The sequence below is a fragment of the Agelaius phoeniceus genome, chromosome 14 (genome assembly GCF_051311805.1).
Source record: "Agelaius phoeniceus isolate bAgePho1 chromosome 14, bAgePho1.hap1, whole genome shotgun sequence".
Lineage (NCBI taxonomy): Eukaryota > Metazoa > Chordata > Aves > Passeriformes > Icteridae > Agelaius > Agelaius phoeniceus.
In genome coordinates, this window is record NC_135278.1 from 2,844,665 (window position 1) to 2,868,278 (window position 23,614).

Consider the following 23,614-nt stretch of genomic DNA (forward strand, 5'->3'; position numbering starts at 1 on the left):
CATTCAGCCTGCTCTGTCTGCTGTACCACCCAAAAAACATCACACACACACAGTTCCTGTCCTGGATCTGCTATTTTCCTACTCATGGCTTTGCTGCCCTCCCTGCAGTTGCTGTGTCTGGCTCCTGGCTTTGGTTTGGTTCCTGGAGCAGGAACTGGCTCTGCTTTCTTCCTAAAGCACCCCAGTGAGAAAATGAGCAGCTGCTGGGGACTGCAAGCACTGCACAAGTGCCAATAAAATGAGTGTAATGAATTCTACAATTATTTGATGAACTGTTGACTGTTCAGATTTGGTTTAGGGTCATTAAAATGTAACTTGATACTACTTTAAACACATATGAAGCACATACACACAAAGTGCTTGGGCACTGCCTGATTTTTCATTCTCCCAGGCACATTCAAGCCATTCTGAGCTGAGGCTTCAGCAGTGCTGTGATGAGTCTGTGGCTGAGGCTCCTTCCCCAGAGCTGCAGTTAAAGGGTCCTGAGCAAAGTGCAGCAGCTCAGAGGCCACTCTCACACTGGAACCCTTTAGAGCACCCCTCAGCTGTCCAGGCCTCTTCCAAGGAGCTGCTCAGTGTCCTGGTTTTGCACCGTGGAAGTGCAAAGACTGACAGAACATCCTTTTTAAGGCAGCCTGTGACAGAAAGAACCTTCTGAGTTCTCCACAGCCCTTGCTGTTCCTCGAGGTCACTTTGTGACACAAATCTCAGGGTTCTCCTGCTTTCAACCCTGAGGCTGCTCCATGTGATGGAAATTGCTCTGTCCCACCCTTCATCACCTGCAGCAGGGGAAGACAGGGAACAAAAGCAGCTGGGATGCTGCAAAGCACTGCCCTTCAGCAGCCCCTGGGTCAGGAATGTTCAAGGGCTGGGGAATATAAATGGGATTTTGCCCTGCACTGCCTGGGTATGTTCAACACACGCTCCTGCTTTCAGGATTGGTTTAAATTAGAGTCTGCCAGAGATTATTCAGTATTTCATCCCTTATTATGCTTCAAGAAAAGTCATAGCCTTCAGTTCTGCTTTCAGGAAAGTCAAATTTTTACTGACCTGTGTCAGAACGATGAGGGAGGATATTACTGTGTGTACAGGACAGGTGCCTTTACAAGTAAGAGATCTCTGGTGCACTGAAATGTGGTGAGCTGAAAGGACAGGGCAGCAGAGCTGGAATTACTCCTAAATGTACTTTTAAAACACAGAGTTATTTAAAATACCTCAGTTCCCTCATCCAGTCAGCAAAATTGTCTTACAGAATGCCATAGAGGTAAATGGATATATTTATATATTTATTTCTTCAAGAAATCATTTTGACCATTGGTTATGGAGTCAGGCTGGATACATGCCCATGTTTGCTCCCAACAGGAGGAGAGCTGTCAGCAGGAGCAAGGAATCCATCCTGGCTGACCACGAGACTGTCAAGTACCAGCCAGCAGTGCAGGTGGAAGAGGACACCATGGAGTTCCCCCTGGAAGACTCTGTCCTGCTCCCCATGGATCCCAGCCTGGAGTGCCACAGCCCTCCCCCAGACTACAACTCTGTCATGCACTACTCAGCCCCCCCAGTGTAGGCAGGGCCCAGGGGCTGAGCTCAGCCCTGCCAGGCTCTGCTGTGCCCCAGGGAGCCTGGGTGAAACAGGAGGGAACTCTGCTGGGATCATGCTTCACATGTTTCTTCTGGCACATCTCAGATGGGATTAGAAACAATTTCAGAGCATCTTCTCTCTTCTCTTTAAAGGCCTGTTGCAAGATCTGCAGTGAATTAATGGCATTGTCTGTCAGGGTCATGGTGGGAGCTGGAGCCCTGAACTGCTGCCACTCCTCCCCCTGCCTGGGGCTGTTCCTTGGCACTGCCCAGGTCCCTGCATCCCCACTCACCCCATGAGGGTCATGCCAAGCTGGTTGGGAACACAAGATCCAAGCTGCTGGCCCTGACACATCCTGCAGGGATTGGTTAGGCCAGTGCTGGAAGGGATCTGTTGAAAACAGCAGCAGCACATGAATGTTTTGGGCTTGGAGAAAAGCTCAAACACCCTTCCTAACTTGGGATTTCACCTCCTGTAAATATTTCTGAAATCCAAATAATAGAAATATTTTGCAATCCAAGCTATTCTGGTTGCAATCTGGATTTAGTAATTTCCACTGCCCAGAGGACACACTCCTAAAGATGGCATGGCCCAGAGCAGGCTGGCAGTGCTCGTGTGCCTGCTCTGGGGGGCAGCAGGGCACACAGTGGGGTTAAATCTGAGGCCCTGGGCTTTGCCCTTGTTCCAACAGCAGTTTATTCTGCAGACATGCAATAGGGAACCTTGCTGGAGATGCTCTGTAATGGTTGCAAGGCAAAATCACTGCCTGAAGCAAGAACCTTCTCAACTCAAACAGAACTTCCCAGCTCACACACACCTTTGTGTGAATGTGCAGAAAACTCTCATTACCAGCACAAGAGTTACACAAAAACTCACACACACCCTTGAGGCACCAGCAGGGCAGCAGCATTTTTATGTTTCCTTTCTGCACACAGGCTATTTACTAAAACAGCACACAAAACAGAAAATAGCATTTCCTCTGGTTTCTGTGGGGGTGCCCAAGGGTTTGATCCTGGGGATACTCTCCCTGTTAAGCTGCAAGCCCATGTGACACACAATTCTCTTTGTCTTGCCAAGGTAAATACTGGTATCAAATGCAAAGCCCTTCCTGGGTCCAGGGTAATTCAAAGCTGTTGTTGCAGCAGGACTGAAAGGATCACAAATTCTCCCCTGTGAGACACTGACAGTGGGTTTGCCCCTGCCCCAGAGCTGTGGGTGGCAGGGACTGTTACAAATGTGCCCAGGTGCCCTGTGTGCCCTGTGCATCATCACAGCAGCCTCACAAATCAGCAAACCATCCTTAGCCTTTCATGTGCTCTGTAACAATCAGAGTTGGCTTTAAAATTTAGGAAGGAAAGGTCTCCAGGTTGCAAGGAGAAAAAACCAGGATGAGTAAGATGTTCACTGACAGCGAGGGCTGTAACCTCCTGAGTTACAAACTGATCTGGAAATGGCTCCCTGTGCAGTTTCCCCTCCAAGCTCTGCACAACCCTTTCCTTTTCTCCCTCCATTTGACTTCTTCAGTGGAAAAAGATTTTTTTTTTCATGATTCAGACTAGAGGGGGATGAAATCCAAGCCTTGCAAAATGATGCTGTTACCTTGGCAAAGACAGCTGCACGCCCTCGCAGCAGCCAAGGAAGTTTTCTGGATGAGTGCTTGCAGTGGGCTGTGCTGAAGGAATCACAAACAAGCCTCAGGTATTATCAAAGGGGAAAACAAATCTCCAAACCCACCCCACGTTAACTGTGAACTCTCAAGCATCTGAAGGATGGGCTCTGGGGAACTGCACTGCTTCTTCTCCTTGACTTCAGAGTCCCTTATAAATCACCTGCAGTCCCTCCAGAGCCCCCTGCTCATAGTGCACCTGCTAGATAGGTGTGGGCCGTAGTTGCTTTATGGTCATTTTGCACTGCTTTGTATTTTAGTACCTATGTATTAAGTAGAGCTGGTCAGAGAAGAGAAGAAACTACTGGGAAAGGATTCTGATGAGCCCCAGGAAGCTCACTGGATTGGATTTTCATCAAACACTGTTTGCTGTCTATAGCTCTGATCAATCAACTGACTGATCAATCCATCAGTTCTTGTGGAAATAAGTGACTGATGAGGCAAAGGAAGAGAAGGTGCAGCCTGTGTGTGGCTCTGCTGTTGATGGCCTCAGCTGGAGATGTTTGTTACTGCACCTTGGGCTGGAGGGTGAGAAAACGGCGCTGAAAAACCTTCAGTGAGGAGCTGTGAAATGTAGGAACAGAACCTGCAGGTATGCTCTGTGTTTTGAGGAACCTGGGAAGCTCTGCTGGGGGAGCTGAGCACGGGGCCTCCCCTGTCCCCCCTGTGCAGGATGAGCTGCAGGGTTCCCCCAAGGGCAGAGGCACAGGAGCACACTGGGGAGCCAGGGCCCTTCTCAGTGACAGCCACCAGCCCTTCTGTGCCACCTGAGGTGGTGGCACAGGGCACAGCTCCAGTGCTCCAGCTGGTTAAAGCCCAGCTTGCACTGACAGCCCCACTGAGGGCTCCTCTGCAGTGGCAGAATTGAGAATGTCCTGAGCACAGCAGCGATGGAAGGGACTGACTGATGTTTGGGCAGCTGTTTCCAATGTTATTTCATGGAAGATTTTTTTTCCTCCTTATAGTAAATGTAACAAGCAAAAGTATTGCCTGAAAAGTATTATTGAACATATTCTATTTTATTTACTAATATTTTGTTTGTCCTTCTCTCGCCTCCCTTAATTTAATTATTGTTCTCTTCTTCCAATGATGTATATAGTGTACCTTGTAGCAACAAATATAGTATTTCATTTATATGGTAAAATTTGTAACATTTTAGTCCAAAAAGAAAGAACTACTCAGATGTAACAGAGTTAAGTATTGTACTAAACATTTCACTAATGCTTGCAGGCCAGGCTCCAGTTTACAGTGCCCCATTAGTGCCATGGCACAGCAGCTCTCTTGGCTGGGAGTGCCTCTGCCTCTCACTTCTTCTCCATTTATTTAGTTTCAGTTAGGAAACAGGAATCTGGAGGAATTTGGCAGGTTTATCTCATTCCTGGAAGTGTCACCATGTGCAGCATGTGTTAAAGGTGAGGGATTCCCACTGCCTGGGTTTTAATTGGAGGCTGGTGGATTGGCTAGAGGATCAGAAGGGGTAAATTGTTTCAATGATGTGATGTTTATTATTTTTTCAGACTTCTCAGGGATTCTTACTCGACTCCTGTCTGCCAGCTGCTTTCTCTAACCTGAGCTCAGTGGGATCTGTATTAACATGTCCCTTTGTTTCCTTTGATGGTGCTCACTCCTCCTGCTTTTGTGCTCCTGGAAGCCCAGAGAACCAGGGCAAAGGAGCTCAGAGCTCTCCATGGAATTTTGTTGTCTCTTCTCCAACAATCACCTCCCACCAGGTGTCCAAGTGCCTTCACCTGCATGTTCTTGTTCAGGCTGGGGTTGGAACAATCTCCTGTCTCCTCTTCTCTCTACTTTTCATCTGTTTCTTGTTATTTGCTCTCCCAGTCCCTTTGGATTGCTTTGCTCTGCCTTTTCCCTAAGATAGGTGTAGGATCATTTCACTGCTGTTTATCCTGTGCTTGCAGAGGCTGAACTAGATAATCTAAAGTGAGATTTTCACATTAAACCCTCTATATATAGCCAAGGAAAACTAGTTTGTATTAGTTTGTCTGGAAGTCTCTTTGTGTCCTTCCCTGAATAGGAGAAGCTTTTTAATCTACTGATATTTCAATATTGGTGTCTGGAGCAAAATGAAGGCTGGTGACTGTGTGAATGTGATCTTTCCCAGAGTCCTTTCCTCAAGCAATGAGGTTTCTGTAAGGTTCTCCCAAGTTATCCCCACAAGAAGGGGATCCCCAGCAAGGTGTATCCCAAGTACCTGCTTGGGATGTCAAGGAAATCAGATAAAAGTCCAAGTCTGAGTAATGGTGTCAAACAAACCCCCTGGTAGCTGCAGGTGAGCACACTCAGGGCTCCTGCTGACATCCCAGTGGCCCTGAGCCTCCTCCCTCACCTGCTGGGCCAATGCCAGGAGCCCCAGAGCACCCAGGTGTTCCTGGCACTGGGTGTGCTCTCGTGCTCCCTGCAGGAATCTCAGCTGCCAGGCTGGTTCCTGATGTTCCCCTCCCTTATCCTTCGTGTCCTGCCTCACTCTGCAGATTCCATCTGGCCTCTCCCAGCTCTGGGGATGGGGGCTGGGCTCCAGGATCCTAAATCCCAGCAGCACCAAGGGGACACACCAGGAACTGCTGCAAACAGTTCCTGTAGCAAGTAGCTACAGAGCAAGATAAGCATTATCAGGTTTCCCTGAGCACAGGAATTGCTCAGGATCAGAATCACACTCACAGATCAGCCTAGAGGCTTTTTCTTATCATACAGTGAATTAAAAACACAAAAGGCAGCAATAATTCTTTTTTTCTCTCCCTGGAAATGTAATGGCCAAACACTGAGATCCATTTTCCTGGGTTTTTACTACACCACAAAAGAACAGAAAGAATTTTGCCAAAGTCACAGCACCAGTACCAACTTACACAATAAAATTCAGGGAGGAGTTTGGGATTTGGGCCTCTCAGGAGTCAGGCAGTACAGGGGACTGTGGGGGTGTTGAGCCCAAGCCCTGGTGGTTTGTTTGACATTGTTATTGCCATTTTTGTGAACATAGAAAGGAAAACCTGCTGGCCTGGGTCAGCTGGGACCACAAGGGTGACAGGGAGACCAATATGGGATGCACTGAGCACTGTCCTGTTCTCCTGGTAGCACTAAATTCATTTTTCCTTAGACCTTGAGTTGTCAAAGCAGCCACTGAAAACTGGGAAAAAACAGAAACTTGGGACCTACAGAAATAAACTAAGGAAAACTGGGAAAAGCCAGGAACTTGGGACTTACAGAAATAAACCAAGTGCCATGTTCAAAGCACCAAGGAGTGTTTGTCTGCCATGTTCCTGTCTGCCTGAAGAATGTATGCACTGAAAACAATGCTTTCTTATGTAGTCAAAAATTGTACTGTATCTATTAACCAAAAAAATAAAAAGATTCTATATTTATACAGCCCAGGGCTCCTCTGTGTCATCTCTTGGTTTGAAAAGCCTTGTCCTTGGAGCAGAATAAAAATAAATAATGCAGCAGTGTTGAGAGACTTTTGCAAGGCATAGATCTCATCCAAATTTCTACAGGGGGTTCCAAAGTTAGGACAGAGGCTGCCACACTGCTCAGAGAGAGCTGCCCACTGCGTTTGCTTGAAAGATTCACAGACCTCTGAAAGAAATGGGCAATTTGCTGGAGAAATGCAGCAAACCAGCCTCTGCCAAGAACAGACATTGTGTCTGGTTACTTCCAAGATATCTCAATAAATGGGGCTGAGAGAAAAGAGAGAATCACGATTCTGCCTGCTGAGGACAGCCCTTGGTCACCAGAGCGTGTCAGTGCAGGATCTGTGCAGATAATCTGCACAACATGGGGCATCTGGGGCTTCTTCAGCCTCAAAATTCCAGAGGCTGTGTTGGATTTGGCTTGCCATAATATTCTAAAAAGAACACCATTAAATAAATACTTCCCAATACGTTACTGAATTCTCTTTTGAATTAAACTTTGCACTGTTGAAATACAGATTATTCCATTGTTGTGAAGGTTTAACATTCAGAATGCCAAGGGAAAAAATCTCCCAGCTCCATCCAAGTGCAGCAGACCTGCTGCCACTTTCCTCACCAGCTGGCTGCTTTTTCTGGAATACCAATCCCATTCCTCTTTCCACTTTGGTGGCACAGCAGGTAACTACCAGCAGAAAAAAAATGAGATTTTTTTTTTTTACATAGTGACAAATACCAGTTTCTACTCATGGCTTAAAATAAATACTGGTATTAGGAAACAAAAAAAAAAAAAGTGTGTTAGAGTTTCAGAGCCATTCTTCCATTAGCAGCCTTAAAAGTTATCAGGCTGTGTATTTTGCCACTCACATTAAAAACTATGAAGCACTCAAGTCACTTCAAACATTTTAGTTTCTCTTCATTCCCTGTTCCAAACACTCCTAGAAATAAGTGTCTAAATTATAGATGTCATTTGAAATGCAGCAATCTCCTTTCATCCCCATAATGAGCAGGAACATTCTTCTCTGGGAACTGAGGGATGTTTCAGCTCCTTACGTAAGGCGTGAGTCACCTCCCGCGGAAACCCACGGATTACAGAGGGGAAGCAAAATATACAAAATTAACTCTGATTTGCTTTTAGCACCAAATGTGAATTATTAATCACACCCAGCTTGAGTTACACTTGTGGAAGGGACCTTGCTACAGCCAGGCTCAGAAAGGAATTTGGGGAAAAAGGACATTGGGAGTGCAGAAATGGAAGCTTTGCTCTTGGGCCTTGGCCAGAGGATGTAACTTCTCCATCCCCTATTTTTGCTGGATGGGATGGAAAAGATTTTTGTTTTCACAGCAGCAGCAGCACGTAGAGAGGCCAGGTCAGAAAATCTCAGCCTGAAGTATCAAAGATTGGTGGCTTTGGGTGATAAGAACCCCAGGAGAAAATAGGGACTAGCAAGAGAAGGATTTAGGATTAAGATACACAGATTTGGTGGTGGTGACATTAGAAAGCTGAGAAGAGAATCCAGCTGATTTCCAGTCAAGTCCTTTTTCCTTCCTCCCATAATCAGACTTAACTTGAGAGGGTTTATAAAGTGCAAGGGCTTAGAAAGAGTAGAAAATGCTGTTCATTTCCAGTGCTTTGGACACACTGAGGCCATGAGCAGTAGATGATGATGATGTTGTGTCAGAGCCTTCCAGTATCCCCCAGCTTCCAGAGGCTCCCAGCACACATTCCATGGCCACTTTGAGGTGGCACACAGAATGTCCAGTGCTGGGATGAGCTGGCTCTGTGTGGAGGGTGGAAGAAGCCCAGCAGGGACCATAAAGCAATTGTTCTTCTGTCAGCACAGTCAGTGATGAGTGGCAGTGCTCCTACAGCCTGAGGAGAGTCATTGAAACTCTGAGAGAGAAACTGCTCTGTCTGAACTCCTGCAGGGGCTCAGGAACTAGAACTGAATCCCAGGAAACCCCAGCTATGGCAGTTCGCCTCCCTCCACAAGGCACAAAGTGAGAGCTGCCTGCTCCTCTCTGCAGGCAGTGAGGACTTTACTCCACATCTGCACCAACCACAAGGGCAGAGTAACGTGGCTTCTAAATACCCCTGGTGCAATTTCCTCAGGGAGCCTTTCAGAGAGGGCTGTGGCTCCCAGGAGTAACAGGACTGAAGCTGTTGTGATACCAAATGTCAGGATCATGAAAGAAATCAGCAGAGCCTCCCATATTCTCACTGTGAGTTGGTCCCTCCTGATGCTTACCCTGAGTATGTGATGCACACAGAGCCCCTGGGGCTGATTCCAGCCTCTTCCTCACTGAGCAGAAATAGCACCCAGGAAAGAAGAAATATTTCCTCTGAGCTTTAAGCTGTTCACCTTCTGGGGCCAGAGATTTTTCTTCAGAGTGTGAGCTGAGCACAGAGGAGATTAAGAGATTGAATTATTCTGTCAGACATCCCCAGGCCCATGAGCACATGGAAGGAGCTTTGGCTGAAATGAGAACTACAGCACTCTGTGAAAAATGAGTGATCCTTATAACCCAGTGTAGGAAAGGGTAGGAACAAATGTCCACAGAGTGCTCTTGGCTAAATCCATGGTAGGGATGCTGCAGGATTAAGCCCATCTCTGACATATTTTAGGGCAAACTGCAACTCCACAGGTGGTTTAGTCAGTTTGGTGATGTCACTCAGAGTCATCTGAGTGACATCACCAGGCAAACAAAGGCAAAAATACTCCTTCAAATATTAAGAGTGACATCAGAAACCTTATGACATTCACTGAGGACAAATCCTGCACTTGAGAAGGACTAAACCCTCTCTGTGACACATTTTGGGGCTGACTGACCCTGCTCTGTGCAGGAGGCTCGAGTTTGGACCTCTTGAAGTCCCTTCCACCCTGAATACTCCAAGAGCCAAGTCTGAGTCATTGGTTCATCCTAGCAGGCAGTAAATCACCAGGATAACCCCGAGCCACTCAGGCCTGGCCTTTCCAAACAGGGAGATGGGGCTGGTGACTCACCTGGAGCCTCAGCAGAGCTCTGGGAATCCTGGAAAGTGGAGTCTGCTCATAATTAATGACTTTTTTATCTGTATCCTAACAAAAGGTGTGGCAACACTGATCTCACACAGCAAAGTGAAACAAAATAAATGACATTCCTCTTGTGTAAAGACAAACCTAAGTTGGCTTCTCTAGGAAAACTCCCAGGCAATTTTACCTCACAGCTTCATAGATACTCTTGTGCCTTTTGCTTTTTCCTCTGCTTCACCTGTCAGTTAACAAACAGCACTCAGTGCTCTCTCATGACACAACTGATGCATTTAGCACCCCTAAACAGGGACCTTAGACAGCAGCTACTCATGTCCATTCCATTACTTGTGAACTGTCCACTCCCCCAAGGCTCTTTCAGGGAAAAGATTCCTAATGCTATGGACCCTCTGCAAAGTCAAGTCTCCAACAAAATCAAATGAAATTCCTGGAATCATTATTGAAAGTTTTTAAAAACCTGAGTCTTCTCCTTTGCAGATAAAGCAGGAATTTTTCTCTCTGATGTCATGTGGGGGAAGGAGGCCCAAGCACTTGTCAATAATACACTGATCCTTGTCTGAGTCAGACATGATGAGTGTTCATCCATTTACCAGATTTTTTCTGCTCACAGTTGTTACAGGGAGAATTTTGTAACTTCTGGCTTTTCCCTCTTGTTTTTCTTTCTTCCCCTGTAACATTGTTAAAGAAAAATTCAAGCCTGACAGCAGGCAGGATCACAGAGAGCAGGAGCATAATGAAGTCCTTGTTTTCCCACTAAAGAAAACTCATCCCTGGAACTCCCACATGTAGGGCTGTGCCTTCTGCCCTTCCAGGAGGAGCAATATTAGCAGGACTTTTTAAAGCTAGGACTACACACTCAGTGATCCTCAGGGCCAACAGAGCAAACCTGGCATCTCTGGACACTCATCTTGGAGCAGCAGTTGTTATTTTTAAACTGGACCATTGTCACAGTGAATTCCTCAAAATCCCAAAGGTTAAGTTGTTTTTCATAACTATGCATTAAAAAAAAAAACCAAACCAAAACAACAGAAAAAAAAAAAACCAACAACCAACCAAGAACTTTATTATTTTCTGGGAGAGTTTTGACCTTTTATTCATGTATATTTTTCAAAGCCAGCCCTGCACTGTTTATGCCCCAAGCTAGAATGTCACAAGCCATCTTAGCAGGGAGCAGAAGCACAGAGGCAGGGGGGTAAGGCAAGGAGAGCAGGTGGAGGGGTGTGAGGAGCAGCAGTGGGGGGGATTGAGGTAATGGGCTCCTGAATCTTGATGCTGAAGCACCTGGCATGGACAGGATTCACTCCTCCCTTCCCCAAGGCCTCTGGAAGAAGCCCCAAACCCCACAAGGTGACCATGGAAGGGCAGCAGGACTGTGCAGCTCCCTGAGGAAGGACAGGAGCGTGGAGGGAGCCAAACCCTCATCTCCCCAAGCACTGGGAGAGCTGCATCCAAACCTGGCTGTCACAAAGGACTCCTGGCCTGGGTGATGGATTGTTTGTGAATCCAAACTGCTCTGGAGGTGACAGCAGCAATTGCTCCTGCTGTCAGGATGAGTCACAGCCAGCTCAGACACTGAGACCTATTGACTCAGCAGCCCTCCTCTGCTGAATGAGGTTTTCCTCCGTGCTGATGAAACACTCTTTGGCCTTGATGTTAATCTTTGGATCTGTGAGATCCCAGATGCCTTCAGGATGTTGTAATAAATGGGAAGTGCCAACAGATTGCAAAGGAAAGTGAGGTTGTCTTCTTCCTGGCATTTGGACCATCACTTTCCTTCCAGGAAGGAAAAGGCAGGAGCTGAGGAGAGCAAAGATGCTGCTCCTCAGGTGATCTTCTGGGATGGCCTTTATCCCCAGCTGGGGGCTGTGCACAAATCACCAACGGGATGGGACTGCTGGGAACCTGCCTTGAGCTGTTTGATCTTCCAGCATCTGTCTCATTCCATGGTTATGGCAATGGGAAGATGCCAGCAGCTCACATCCCAGGCAGCAGACCAAGAACTCAATGTTACAACTCATTTTATCAGTTTTTTGACCAATCCCACAAAGCAAAAGCACATTGACAGTAGTTCTATCCAACCACTATAAGCACACACACCTTTGGTTAAACAATGCTTGCTTATTTCAAATACAATACCTGTTTGTAAGCCTTCAAACACAATGCACAGAGCTCCATTATTGAGCTTAGAACTTCCTAAAATCCCACAAGATAAACTTTTCTGCAGCTTAGGGAGTTATTCCAGACAAGCATTAATGCACAGACCATTGTTCTATTTGTCCTTACTTTTCTACCTCTTACATAATTTTTCTGCTGACCAATCTCATGGCTACAGCTCAGCTCCAATCCCAGTTCTGCTGTCTCTGGGGCTGCCTTTTGCAGCTTTCCCAAAACCCTCTGATTTTATGGATTCCCACAATTCCCCCTCTTGGTTCACCTAAAAAGCAACCTTCATAACTATGTTGTTTATTAACTACTTTGCATTTTGTAGCTTTACCATAATATATCTGCTTATTACTTATTTAAAGCATCTATTTGCTCCCACTAAGCATTGCTATATTACAACCCAGCAATTTTAATGCTGTGAAAGTCCAGTCAGCTCAAAGGGCATTAAGTTATATCTGATAACAATTCCAAGTCATTGTTTGAAAAAGTTCAAACCAAACCAGCTCCAATCCCAGTTCTGCTGTCTCTGAGGCCTGCCTGTTGCAGCTTTCCCAAAACCCTCTGATTTTATGGATTCCCACAGCCATGGTGCATTGCCTGTCTCTGCTCTGGGAGCACAGACCTTCTTCTTACTGAGGCCAGGTCCTGCAGCAAAGCTCCTCAAAGAGCCACAGAGGAGCACTGAGCCCACAGCTCTGTGTCCCTGGGAGCCAACATTCTTCCCAGCCATGGGAAGAAAGAAAATTCCCAGCTGGCAAAGACAAAAGCAGACTCCAGATGTACTCAAGAACAAATTTTACCTATTCAAAATACGGGCAAAAATTCACTTCAGACTTCAGCAGATCACAGCTCTCTAAAGAAAAAAATGTAATGTAATGTTGCCCTAAATCATGGTCAGTAATTCCCTCCTCCTAGCATTATCCCAAGGGTGGCACAATTGACAATAATCTATTTATTAGGAGTTCATTTAGTACATAGGTGCCAGGGACTTTTTTACTGCAGTAAGACTAACACCCTTCTGTTTTTCTGGTTTAACCCCATTCAGTAAAGAGGAATATTTTAATGGGCTTAAACACCAACTACTCACTGAGTAATTTGTGAGTAAATACCAGTTCATGCTGCCCTACTCCAGCCTGATACAACAGGAAAAGACATGAAAAGGGAAAGTAAGAACTCTTGGGAGCTGGAAACTCCATGCAGGGGCAGCAGGATCTCGGTGCTGTGGCATGAATCAATTTTGCCACATCCAGGATTTAGTCCAGCCCCCCTGAGCCCCACCAGACAGAGCTGCACTGATATCTGGATTATTGCACAGCCACAGCACTGATTCCCTCAGATTCAGGGCACAATTTGTCCTGCAGAAAGTTCCCTCCTTTCCTGCTTCCATGCAAAGTTCCCCAAACAGTGCTGCAGAAGAGGGGTCATCACCTGAGGGAAACCCAGCAACAGCTCCCCAAAAGCAGCAAACCAAAGCAGACCAGCAGAACCCAGCCTGGCTTTCTAGTTTTTCATGATTTGAGTTCCCCATTGCATTTGGGAGTTATAAAATTTAGGAAATTCAAACCAAACAACAATGTAAGGAAGCACATTCCATTTTCTCCAAAGGCAGACAAAGACTGCCTGTGAGCACAGCATGAGTTACCTCATTAAATATGAAAAATGCCAATAAAGGACAGCATAAATCCCAAAATGGATTCATGACATTCCTTTTCTTTTTAAAGACTTGAACATAAGCTTGAAATCTGGGAGGAAGCACTGCACAGGCTGCATTTGCTGGGGTTTATATTCCCACATTTCAGAGTCCACCTCCCCATTGCCAGTTCCTCCAGTTGGGCTGGGTCAGTCCTTGCTCTGCTCTGGAGGGAGCAGGAACATTTCTGGTTATTATTGATAGCAGAAGAGTCTCTCCTAAAAAAACAGACACAGAAAAGTTCAGGAGATCAGAGCAGGCCCAGAGCAAGGCCAGGCACAGGTGGACTTTGGAACAGGTACAAACCCAGCTTCCAGGACTGTTGGAGCTGATTCATTCCTGTCCCACCACCAAATGGGATTGTGAAGTTGCACCAGGAGGAAATCAGGAAAATGATCCTGCAAGGAGACAATTGGAATCAGGTTGGCAGAACCAGCTCTTATTGATAGAAAGTAAAAGCTCCAAAATTGAATTTTTGCCATAAAGGAAATTTTTTTTTTTTCCATAATGATTCTATACTTCAGAGGAATAAAAGGGAGAACTAGTATTGTGCTTTTATTTTAAACTCTATGTCCTCAAAAGTGACAGGAAGCATCATCTGAAACATTTCCAGGGTGAAGTTGAAAGAAAAGCACTTCCCTGAAGTTTGTCACATATGCCTGCAAAGAATGCTTGTTAGAGCTTCATTTTAATGAGGGATGAAAGGGATTGCAAAGAGAGTCAATGAAACTTTAACACAGCTCCCGTATTTACATTTGCTGGTGAACATAATTTGCTCCCAGAATGATTGGGAATGTTATAATGACACTTCATATTTCAATATTTTTGTGTGCCACACAGATAGGAATGTGCAAAATCTGCAAAATCATTTCAATGCATCACCACTGCTTCACGTGTCTTAAAGGGCTGAGACAATGAGTAGAAACTTTAAAAATCAGTAAATACCAACTTGGATCAATTGAGAGCAGGCACTGCTTGTAAAGTGAGGCACTCATCTTCACAGGACAGAGAAATCACCATAGCTCTTTCCTGGAAAAGTTGTGGATTATGGGCATAGATTTATGAAATTGCTCCAACTTTGGTAGTGTTTTGGATAAAAGAGCCTGTGGAGGGGCAGGTTTGGTCTATGGTAGATGATGCCTTCAGAGGAAAACTCCTTTCAGGAAGATTTGCAGAAGGCAAATAAGAATGTGCTGGATTTTTCCAGAAGAAGACATTAAAATCCCCACATTTTCAGGCTTGAAAATCCATCTAGAGAATTGGAGAAATGACTTTTTTAGGGAAGTGTAAGGTTTCACCCCAGCCCCTTCAATGCACATCTAAAGGGAGAGAATCCCTTTGTCAGCAGTAGAACTCTGACAGGACAGACTCAAACCCTGCCCCACAACAGCTGGGCCCTCAAAACAGCTGAGAAATTTCAGTGAAAGGGCTGGGAGCCCTGAGAAATGAGGGGTGTGTAGAAGAAACTGGAAGCAAAACTGTATTAACAAAACCCTAATTATATTACTCTAAAAGTGCCAAGTATCTTAAAAATATTAATTTTGGCAACAGGAGGAACTGGAAGCTTGCATTATTTTGTTCAGTTAATTTTGTGAATTATGTGATCATTTCTGCTGAAATGTGCGTTCCTCTGCCAGGTGTGTCAGGATGTCACAGCATCTAAATATCAAACCAAAAATAGTTTCCTGGACTTTGTGGCTGAGTATTCTCTAAGAAACTTTGACAAAAGCACCTGTCAGTGCCAGGCTGAGTCAGACTGGGCAAAGGGAGGGCAGGAATTTCTGCAATTCCCTTTGAATTGTCCAGCAGAGCACACAGAGCCCTGACTCTGCTGTGCCCCTGGGCTGTCCCATCCTCCCTCTGAGGACAAGGCAGCAATAAAAACCCCCAGGAATGGCTGGCAGGGAGCAGGCAACAATCCTGGCCTTCCTCAGGATTCCCAAAATGCAGCAGTGCTGAGATGAGTCAGGGGATTCCTGGTTTTTCCACCAGTTTTTGTGCACAGATAAAACACCTTTAATTCATAAGCTGAGATCCTGGTGTCCACTCAGCAAGAAAGGAAATTCAAGGGAATTCCAGTCTTTCCCTTCACTCCCACAATGTCCTTGTTTGCAGTCTTCTTGCTGGCAATGCTTTTGTGAGGGTGCCTGGAGGCTTTTGTGCAGGCAACAGCAGTTTGTCATTTCAGTATCCAGTCCTGCCCTTGGAAATTATTAAAATCCAGGACATCTCTGGAATGGGAAATTAAATGTGTTCTCCACCAAACCCTAAAACTGCTCATGTTGCTGGCAGCTATGTTAAAACAAGGATGTTCAAATAAAATTCCTATTAAAAAAAATTGAATTGAACTTTTCAATGGAATTAGATTTTCCTGAAATTTTATTAGCTGGCAGGTTCATAAACTACAACAGAAACAAAGCAGGAAAACCAAATCATTCTTTATGAGCTATAAAAAGGTAGCAAAGGGGACCAAAAAAAAGGGAATATTTTGAAATATTGAGTTTACAAAAGGGAGCTTTGTCTTTCTGACAGTAAATGGCTCCTACAGATTTGTTAAGGTTATAAGCTCATAAAAAGTAGAGTAAAATGAGGTGTCAGCTAAATTCTAACAGCACTCCCAGCTCCATTCCCATCCCAGTACAGGAGGGGATTAAGAAGCCCCCCAAGCTATCCACACCCTGGTGGCATTGGCTTTTCCCAGGATCCCCAGGGAATAGCAGAGTGATCCCAGAAACTGCTCAGGGGACAGCAGCAAAGCTGGGATCCAGCTGTGTAGAGCAAATGTTCCACGGGGGAATGGCAGCCACAGCCCTGCCCAGGCATGGCTTTGTGTCCTGGCCTGGAAGATTTGTGTGTGTTCTGTCCCCATCTGTCAGAGCTGGGGCAGTTCTCTGCTGTTCTTGGGGCAGTTTTTTCTTTATCTCTCCCCCAGCCACTCCTCCCTGCAGGAGATCTCTGCTGTCCATGGCCACTGAGTGTCCCTGCAGGGCTGATCCAATTCCAGCATCCCATGGGGAGATGCTGCATTGCCCAGGGCAGGAGCCAAGCATTCCTACCTGGATCCAATCTGAGCTTTGGGACAGCCCAGCAGCCTTTGCCCAGGGCATTGCCAGAGGAGCAGCTTCTGCTGCCCTGCATGGCCAGAGGGAGCCCAGGCCCATCTGCAGCAGCCCTGGAGCTGCAGAGGAAAACTCCCCCCTTGTGCAGGATCCCTGCTCCAGCAGAGCCACAGCTGGCACTGCAGGAGGGCTGAGCCCCCATGGGATGGGGCTGTGCCACCCCCTGACACACAGGGGACAGGGCATGGTCTGACTCTGGCAGGGTTGGTTTGTATCACTGCATTTGTATTTTTAATTTCCCTAATAAAGAACTGTTATTCCTGCTCCCATATCTTTGCCTGAGAGCCCCTTAATTTCAAAAATATAATAATTCAGAGGAAGAGGGTTTACATTTTCCATTTCAAGGCTCCTGCCTTCCTTAGCAGACATTTGGCCTTTCAAACCAGGACACCCACCCACACATCCCAACTGATTTGGGCCTGGATGTTCCCTGGCTGCAGCCAGGCTTGGCCAAGGAACTCCACCTGCACATCCCTGCACATCCCAAACTCTGTCACACACCAAGACATCCCCATGATCTAAAGGTCCCTCCTGGCCTTGAAGGTCACAAACAAGCAAATAAGTCTTGGCTGACTGCAAAGAATTTTCTTCTGCCCCTTGCAAGATTAAATCCTAAGGGATGATTTTGCCTTCCCTCCTCCTGCATTTTGAGTTAAAACCATGTTGTTCACCTGCTCTCCTGGAAGTGCCACTCAGTAATTGAAACCTCACTGCTCTCCAGCAAGGGCTGCATTCCAAAGCAGGGAAAAATACCCAGTTTTCTGTAAGGAATTCTGTAGAGAAGAATGCTCCAGTCTGAAAAGCACTGGAAAAAGAGATTGTTTTCAAAGACTTAATTGCAGCTGCTCTTGAAGGGCAATACCCAATTCTCTGTCACCCTCAGGGCACACCCTGCTCATCCCTCCAGGATCACAGCCTGGAAACTCTCTCAGTGCTGCTCAGCAGGTGAATCCATTGCACTAGGAGCTTATAGGAATATACTAAATATATACAGCTGCTTCTATTTATCAGCTTGGTTCTGAGGCTCTGGACTTACTCAGCAAAATACTCCAAACAATGGCTTTGCCTTTGGGAATTGGTTGCCATAAACAAACCAAAGAGAAATGAAACAGTTGAGGTCAGGCAGTCCTTTGACCAGGGCACAGCATTCAAACGTGTCTAAAATAACTCCATGTCCCTAAATAACTAAGAGCATCTCTGAAGCAGTGTTTCAAGTGTTTGGAAATGAAGTGAGAGGCTTCTAGTGGAATCTATGAATTATGGAAGAGGATAAGTGGTCATTCAGCAAGGTTTACATCCTCTTATCTAGAGGACTTTATGGTAGAGATAGTGTTATAAGCTTCTTGCTGTCCCCTCATTAATAATATCATTAATGCTAATGCAGATTAATACTTTTACCAGAACAATCTTCCAGAACAGTTTGATCATGTTTGAAGAGTAATTTCAAGCCAACCCCTCCTTTTCCCAGATCCTGTGAAAGGTTCTGACTCTGCATCAGCTCCACCTGCAGCTTTCCAGGAGCAAATCCGGGAAGAGGAAAACTGGCAGGGCATAAGAGGTCCAGACACTCCAGACACAGTGCTGGCTGCTGTTCCTGCCCAGTAAATGCATTTCTAATTCCAGATAATGACCCAGTTGCATGGGGGCTGTGGTGGGAAGGGCTGCTGTGAAATAACCTCTCCAAAGAGTGCATGGAACGTTGTTGTGCTGGAGCTGAGGTCAGGCTGCCCTAACTCCCAACATTTGTGCATGTTCAGCAGTGACTCATGAAATTATGAGCCAGGGCTGGTGACCTGCAGGAATTCAGTAAGAGCCAAAAGAGAGCTGAGCATTTGTGTGGGTAATTAGAACGTCCACATTTAAAAGGGGTCAAAGAAATATAGTATTAGAGGGGAAATACAAATCTATTGGGATTTAAAGTCAGAAAACAGGAGAAAAAATTCCCAGAAGTTGCTTATTATATTTTTAAGCTACTGGCAACTTTTTGCATCTCTTCCTGAAACCTGTGGTCCTGGAAAATGCTGGGGATTAAATGTAGCAGCAGCTGGGACAAGGAGTTCTTTTGGACAGGTTTGAATCCTGTGTTCTCATGTAACAAGCAACTTCAAAATCCTCATTGTGGACTGAGAACTAAAAGTTCTCACCTCCATGTCCTGACAGTGAAGAAATCACTTTCTCAGAAGCATCAGTGCTTCATTGTGTACAGTGAGAGTGGGAGTGTCTGTACAACCTGGAATAACCCAGACCCATGCCAGGGCCCTGTCTGGAACACTCAAGGAGCATTTGCAGAATTCCAGCACCATGCAGGCCCTTTTCCCTGTATTCCCACATGGATGCACACAAGCTTTTCAGAAGCTGACTCCTTCAAGCTGGAGCCACCATTTGCTCATGGAAGAACACCTGGAATAGCAGAGGCAGGAGCACTGGAATGCACCTTTCCTGACATGAATCCCACCCCTAAGGCTCCTTCTCTGATTCAATTCTTTCTTCTCTTGTGTTGAAACCAAGCAGACAAATGGAAAAGCTGCACTGAGGAGAATCTCATCTGCACAGGGAATCACTCACAAAGCTATTTAAATATCATCTGCTCTGGCATTCCCAGAGCTTGGTGCCAGCTCAGGACTGTTTCTCTGGGGCACAGCTCAGATTTGCTCTCAAAATACAGGTAAGCAATCAGGTTTGGGCTCAGAGGGGCCCCTAAAAATCATCTGGTTCCATGGGCAGGGGTGACACCCAAATCCAGACACAGTCCTGCTGTTCCAAGATTTCCCTACCTCTCCAATGTCCTGGTTTGAAAAGCCAGGTGTCTGCCCAGGAAGGCAGGAGCCTCCCTTTAAATGAAAAATGTAAACTGTAAACCCTCACCCTGAATTATTATAATTTTGGAATTAAGGGGCTCTCAGGCAAAGATATGGGAATAGGAATAACAGTTTTTTACTAGGAAAACTAAAACTAAAAATAAAATGCAGTGATACAAACCAACTGTGCCAGAGTGAGAGCAGTCCCTGTCCCCTGTGTGTCAGGGGGTGGCACAGCCCCATCCCATGGGGGCTCAGCCCTCCTGCAGTGCCAGCTGTGGCTCTGCTGGAGCAGGGATCCTGCACAAGGGGGGAGTTTTCCTCTGCAGCTCCAGGGCTGCTGCAGATGGGCCTGGGCTCCCTCTGGCCATGCAGGGCAGCAGAAGCTGCTCCTCTGGCAATGCACTGGGCAAAGGCTGCTGGGCTGTCCCAAAGCTCAGATTGGATCCAGGTAGGAATGCTTGGCTCCTCCCCTGGGCAATGCAGCATCTCCCCATGGGATGCTGGGATTGGATCAGCCCTGCAGGGACACTCAGTGGCCATGGACAGCAGAGATCTCCTGCAGGGAGGAGTGGCTGGGGGAGAGATAAAGAAAAAACTGCCCCAAGAACAGAACTGCCCCAAGAACAGAATGTGGTATTTTCTGGGGTCCCCTGATGAAGGGAGGAATGATGAATCTGACTCCATGTTCTCAGAAGGCTAATTTATTATTTTATGTTATATTATATTATAGAATACTATACTAAACTATACTAAAGAATAGAGAAAGGATACAGACAGAAAGTTAGAAGATACTAAAGAAAAACTCGAGACTCCTTCCAGAGTCCTGACACAGCCTGACTGTGATTGGTCATTAAGTAAAAACAATTCACATGAAACCAATCAAACAACCACCTGTTGGTAAACAATGTCCAAACACATTCCAAAGCAGCAAAACGCAGGAGAAGCAAAACAGATAATAATTGTTTTCATTTTTCTCTGAGGCTTCTCAGCTTCCCAGGAGCAGAATCCTTGGCAAAGTGATTTTTCAGAAAATAGGATGGTGACACCAGCAGAGAACTGCCCCAGCTCTGACAGATGGCAATAGAACACACACCCCCAGCCACATCTTGCATTTCCAACCTAAGACACCTGGGACCCTGGGCTTCCTCCTGAGGGATTTGCTGGTTTCCACACCCAAAGGCTGGTAGAAAAGGCAGTTCTGGTGACATTCACAGCCATTTTGTTCATTCTCCCAAGAAGCTGACTCTTCATTTGGCAGCTTCCCAGGAAGATTGATGCAGGAACTACCACAACTGCAAGTACTGTGCTCAGGAACTGCTCTACAAATCAGCTTCTTGATGGGTTTTGAGTTTTCATCTTTGCCAGGGGACAAGAAGCCATCAAGGAGATTGCTGTGATTAGTGTTTTATACACAGCATTTTGAGGAAGGGGTCAATACATGTCATCAACAAATCTCCATCCCACAGAATCACAGAATATCCTGGGTTGGAAGGGACCCACAGGATCATCCAGTGCAATCCTGGCCCTGCCCAGACCCCCAACAGCCCCACCCTGGGCATCCCTGGCAGTGCTGCCCAAGCCCTCCTGGAGCTCTGGCAGCCTCAGGGCTGTGCCCATTCCCTGGGCAGTGCCCAGCAGGCTCTGGGGGCAGAACCTTGCCCTAAAATCCAACCTAAGCCTGCCCTGGCCCAGCCTGGGTAAGGGAATGTGTGAACAGCACCCATGGGGGGTTCAGTGTTCTTTTAGGCAGCACACACACTGGTAATTCAGTCTCCAAAACTGCTCATATTGCCTTCATTAAAGAATGGTTCCTGAGGTTTTTTCTGACTTAAAATACCTTTGAAAAGAACAAATTCACTGAGCAAAACCAGACTTAATGGCCTCTGTTAAGTCTGTAAGAAGTGGAGACCTGATTTGCTCTTACATCACTATAAATCAGTATGAGCCACCAGAGTTTGCTCACACAAGAAAAGGGAACCAGACCCCCATTTTAGGTTCTCCTGACCATTTGTGACCCCTGTTTTTCAAGACCAACAATACATAGCCTGGTTTCAGGCATTCTAATCGACCAAGGCTTTTATTTTTTATGTTAATTTATTCAGCACTCATAAAGTCTTCCTGTGGTTAATTAGAGAACTCACTGGAGCCTGTCTAAAGATTTTATAAATATGAACACATTATCTCTTATTGTATCTCCTTTCCCTGCCTATTAATCTCACAACAATTAAAGTAAATGTTTCTTCAAGAAAAAAGCTTCTAAGAAACTCCATGCTAAAAGGCAACAATTATTCCCAAGTTCATTCTTAAGAGAAAGAAAAACCCAAAATGCTACAAAACCAAGGAAAAAGTGGTAGAGAGAGAACATGTTGGAGAACAAGCTGCTCATTTTATACCAGGATGTGATGTTACACCAGTATGAACATGAACTGGAACTGGAAAGAGATTAAATCCCACCTTGGATAAATGCCTTGACCCCCCCCATGATACTGAGGAGCTCCTTTAACTTTGTTCCTTAAATACCCAAGGTCTAAGTAAGCAGAACAGATCCTGGAAAAACTGGAACCAAAATAATTCATGGCTTTTCCTGGAGATAAATTTGATTCTCCAGTAACTCAGCTCTAGTGAGAAAAAATTCAAGTTCAAAGAGCTTCCACACCTTGCAACAGAATAAAAAAATAAAGGGAAATTTGGGGTAGGTAAATATCTCTGCATATAAATATCTCTGCATATCCTGCACTGGCCCTGAGACCTTCAAAGGTTCATGGCTGAGGAAATGCTCTGCAAAACAAATCAATCCCTGCTGGACCAAATCAATCCTGGCTGAAGCTCCAGGAAGGATCCCATGCTATGGAGCAGCAAGAATGCTGATGAGAGGAACTGAAATATTTCTGAGAGTCTCCAAATATTATTGGAGACCACATTCCAGAAATGGCACGGGCATTCTGAGGGATGGTTCTTTACCTGCACATTCTGTTGTATACTTGAAGGAGGTGTTTGAGACAGGAACAGGGCAGGGAATATGCAGAAGAGCCATTATCAACATTTACTTGCTCTTCCACAATTCAGTGGAGCAGCACAAAGTAAATTTAGCTCTGAGAAAAGGCTTCATGCAGAATCCTGCAGAACTCAGCTCCTCTCAACAATATTGAAGGTCAAACTCAGGAATCAAGAACTCTTGTCTTAGTGAGGATAAAGATCAAATGTAACTAATATTTATTCTCTGGAACATAATCACAGACAGTGGTTGACTTCATTAAACAACTTTTCTGGTCAATTCTGATTTTGTGCATTTAAATAATTCCACAGACGAGTCAAATGGATTCAAGAGAAATGGCCCTGAAAATTGAAATTGCTCCTTGTGTAACTGAACGTTGCTTTTGTAAATTCCCCTGTGGTTTTGCATGGAGACAGAATCTTTCATCACTTCCTCATCTCAGCTGCTCAATATTGGGATTTGTTCAAACACTGCTGTGCTCCACTTTATCAACACCATTGAAAGGCAGAATTCTTGCATAACCCTGTGTATCCATTGAAGACTTCATCTCACTGGGGAAGGACTTTATTCATCTAAAATCACCACATTTACAATGAGGCTGGATGAAAACACATCCAAAAAGAGAACCCCCACTTCTCTCCTTGATTTTTTGCAGTGTATTTCATTTACCTGATCAGTACAAAGCATGCAGTTGGCTGGCAACCTGCTCAAGCTCATTTTTCCCCAGTGCAGAATGAGGATTTCTACAACACAAACAGTCCTGTTAACTCTGGGAGCTGGGCTAGATTAGATTAGATTTAAAGTCTTGGAAAAGAAAATGAGCTTCAGCCACAATCTTGACAGCAAAATAACAATGTCTAAGTTTATGTCGGCTGTTCAGAGCCCACAAAATAAACACTGGCCTAATAATCTCATTAGGAACTAATTCCATGAGCTGGCCATTCCAGGGATGACCTCACTGATAAACAATCCCAAGTATTTTTTGCCTGCTTGGACTGTACACTGGAGATATCAGATGAGAAAGGAAAAGGATAGGTTTGAATTACAGTGCATAAGTGAGTTCTACTGCTGTAATCCTACTTCTCTGCTATTTTTATAATCACAGGAGTGTTCTATTTCATTTTCCCCAAGGTGAATGGCACAAAGG

At 45.5% G+C, this 23,614-nt stretch overlaps 1 protein-coding gene across 3 annotated transcripts in view; it reads left to right on the forward strand.

The window, feature by feature from the left end:
• Positions 1 to 6,629, forward strand: part of LOC129125800 (vascular endothelial growth factor receptor kdr-like) — a 130,007-nt gene extending 123,378 nt beyond the window's left edge. For all 3 annotated transcript variants that reach the window (XM_054641447.2, XM_077185961.1, XM_077185962.1), the window contains one exon: positions 1,363 to 6,629. In XM_054641447.2, the coding sequence (XP_054497422.2) occupies positions 1,363 to 1,567 (205 nt within the window). In that variant the 3' untranslated portion in view covers positions 1,568 to 6,629. The remainder of the gene's footprint in view (positions 1 to 1,362) is intronic.
• The last annotated feature ends 16,985 nt before the right edge of the window (positions 6,630 to 23,614 follow it).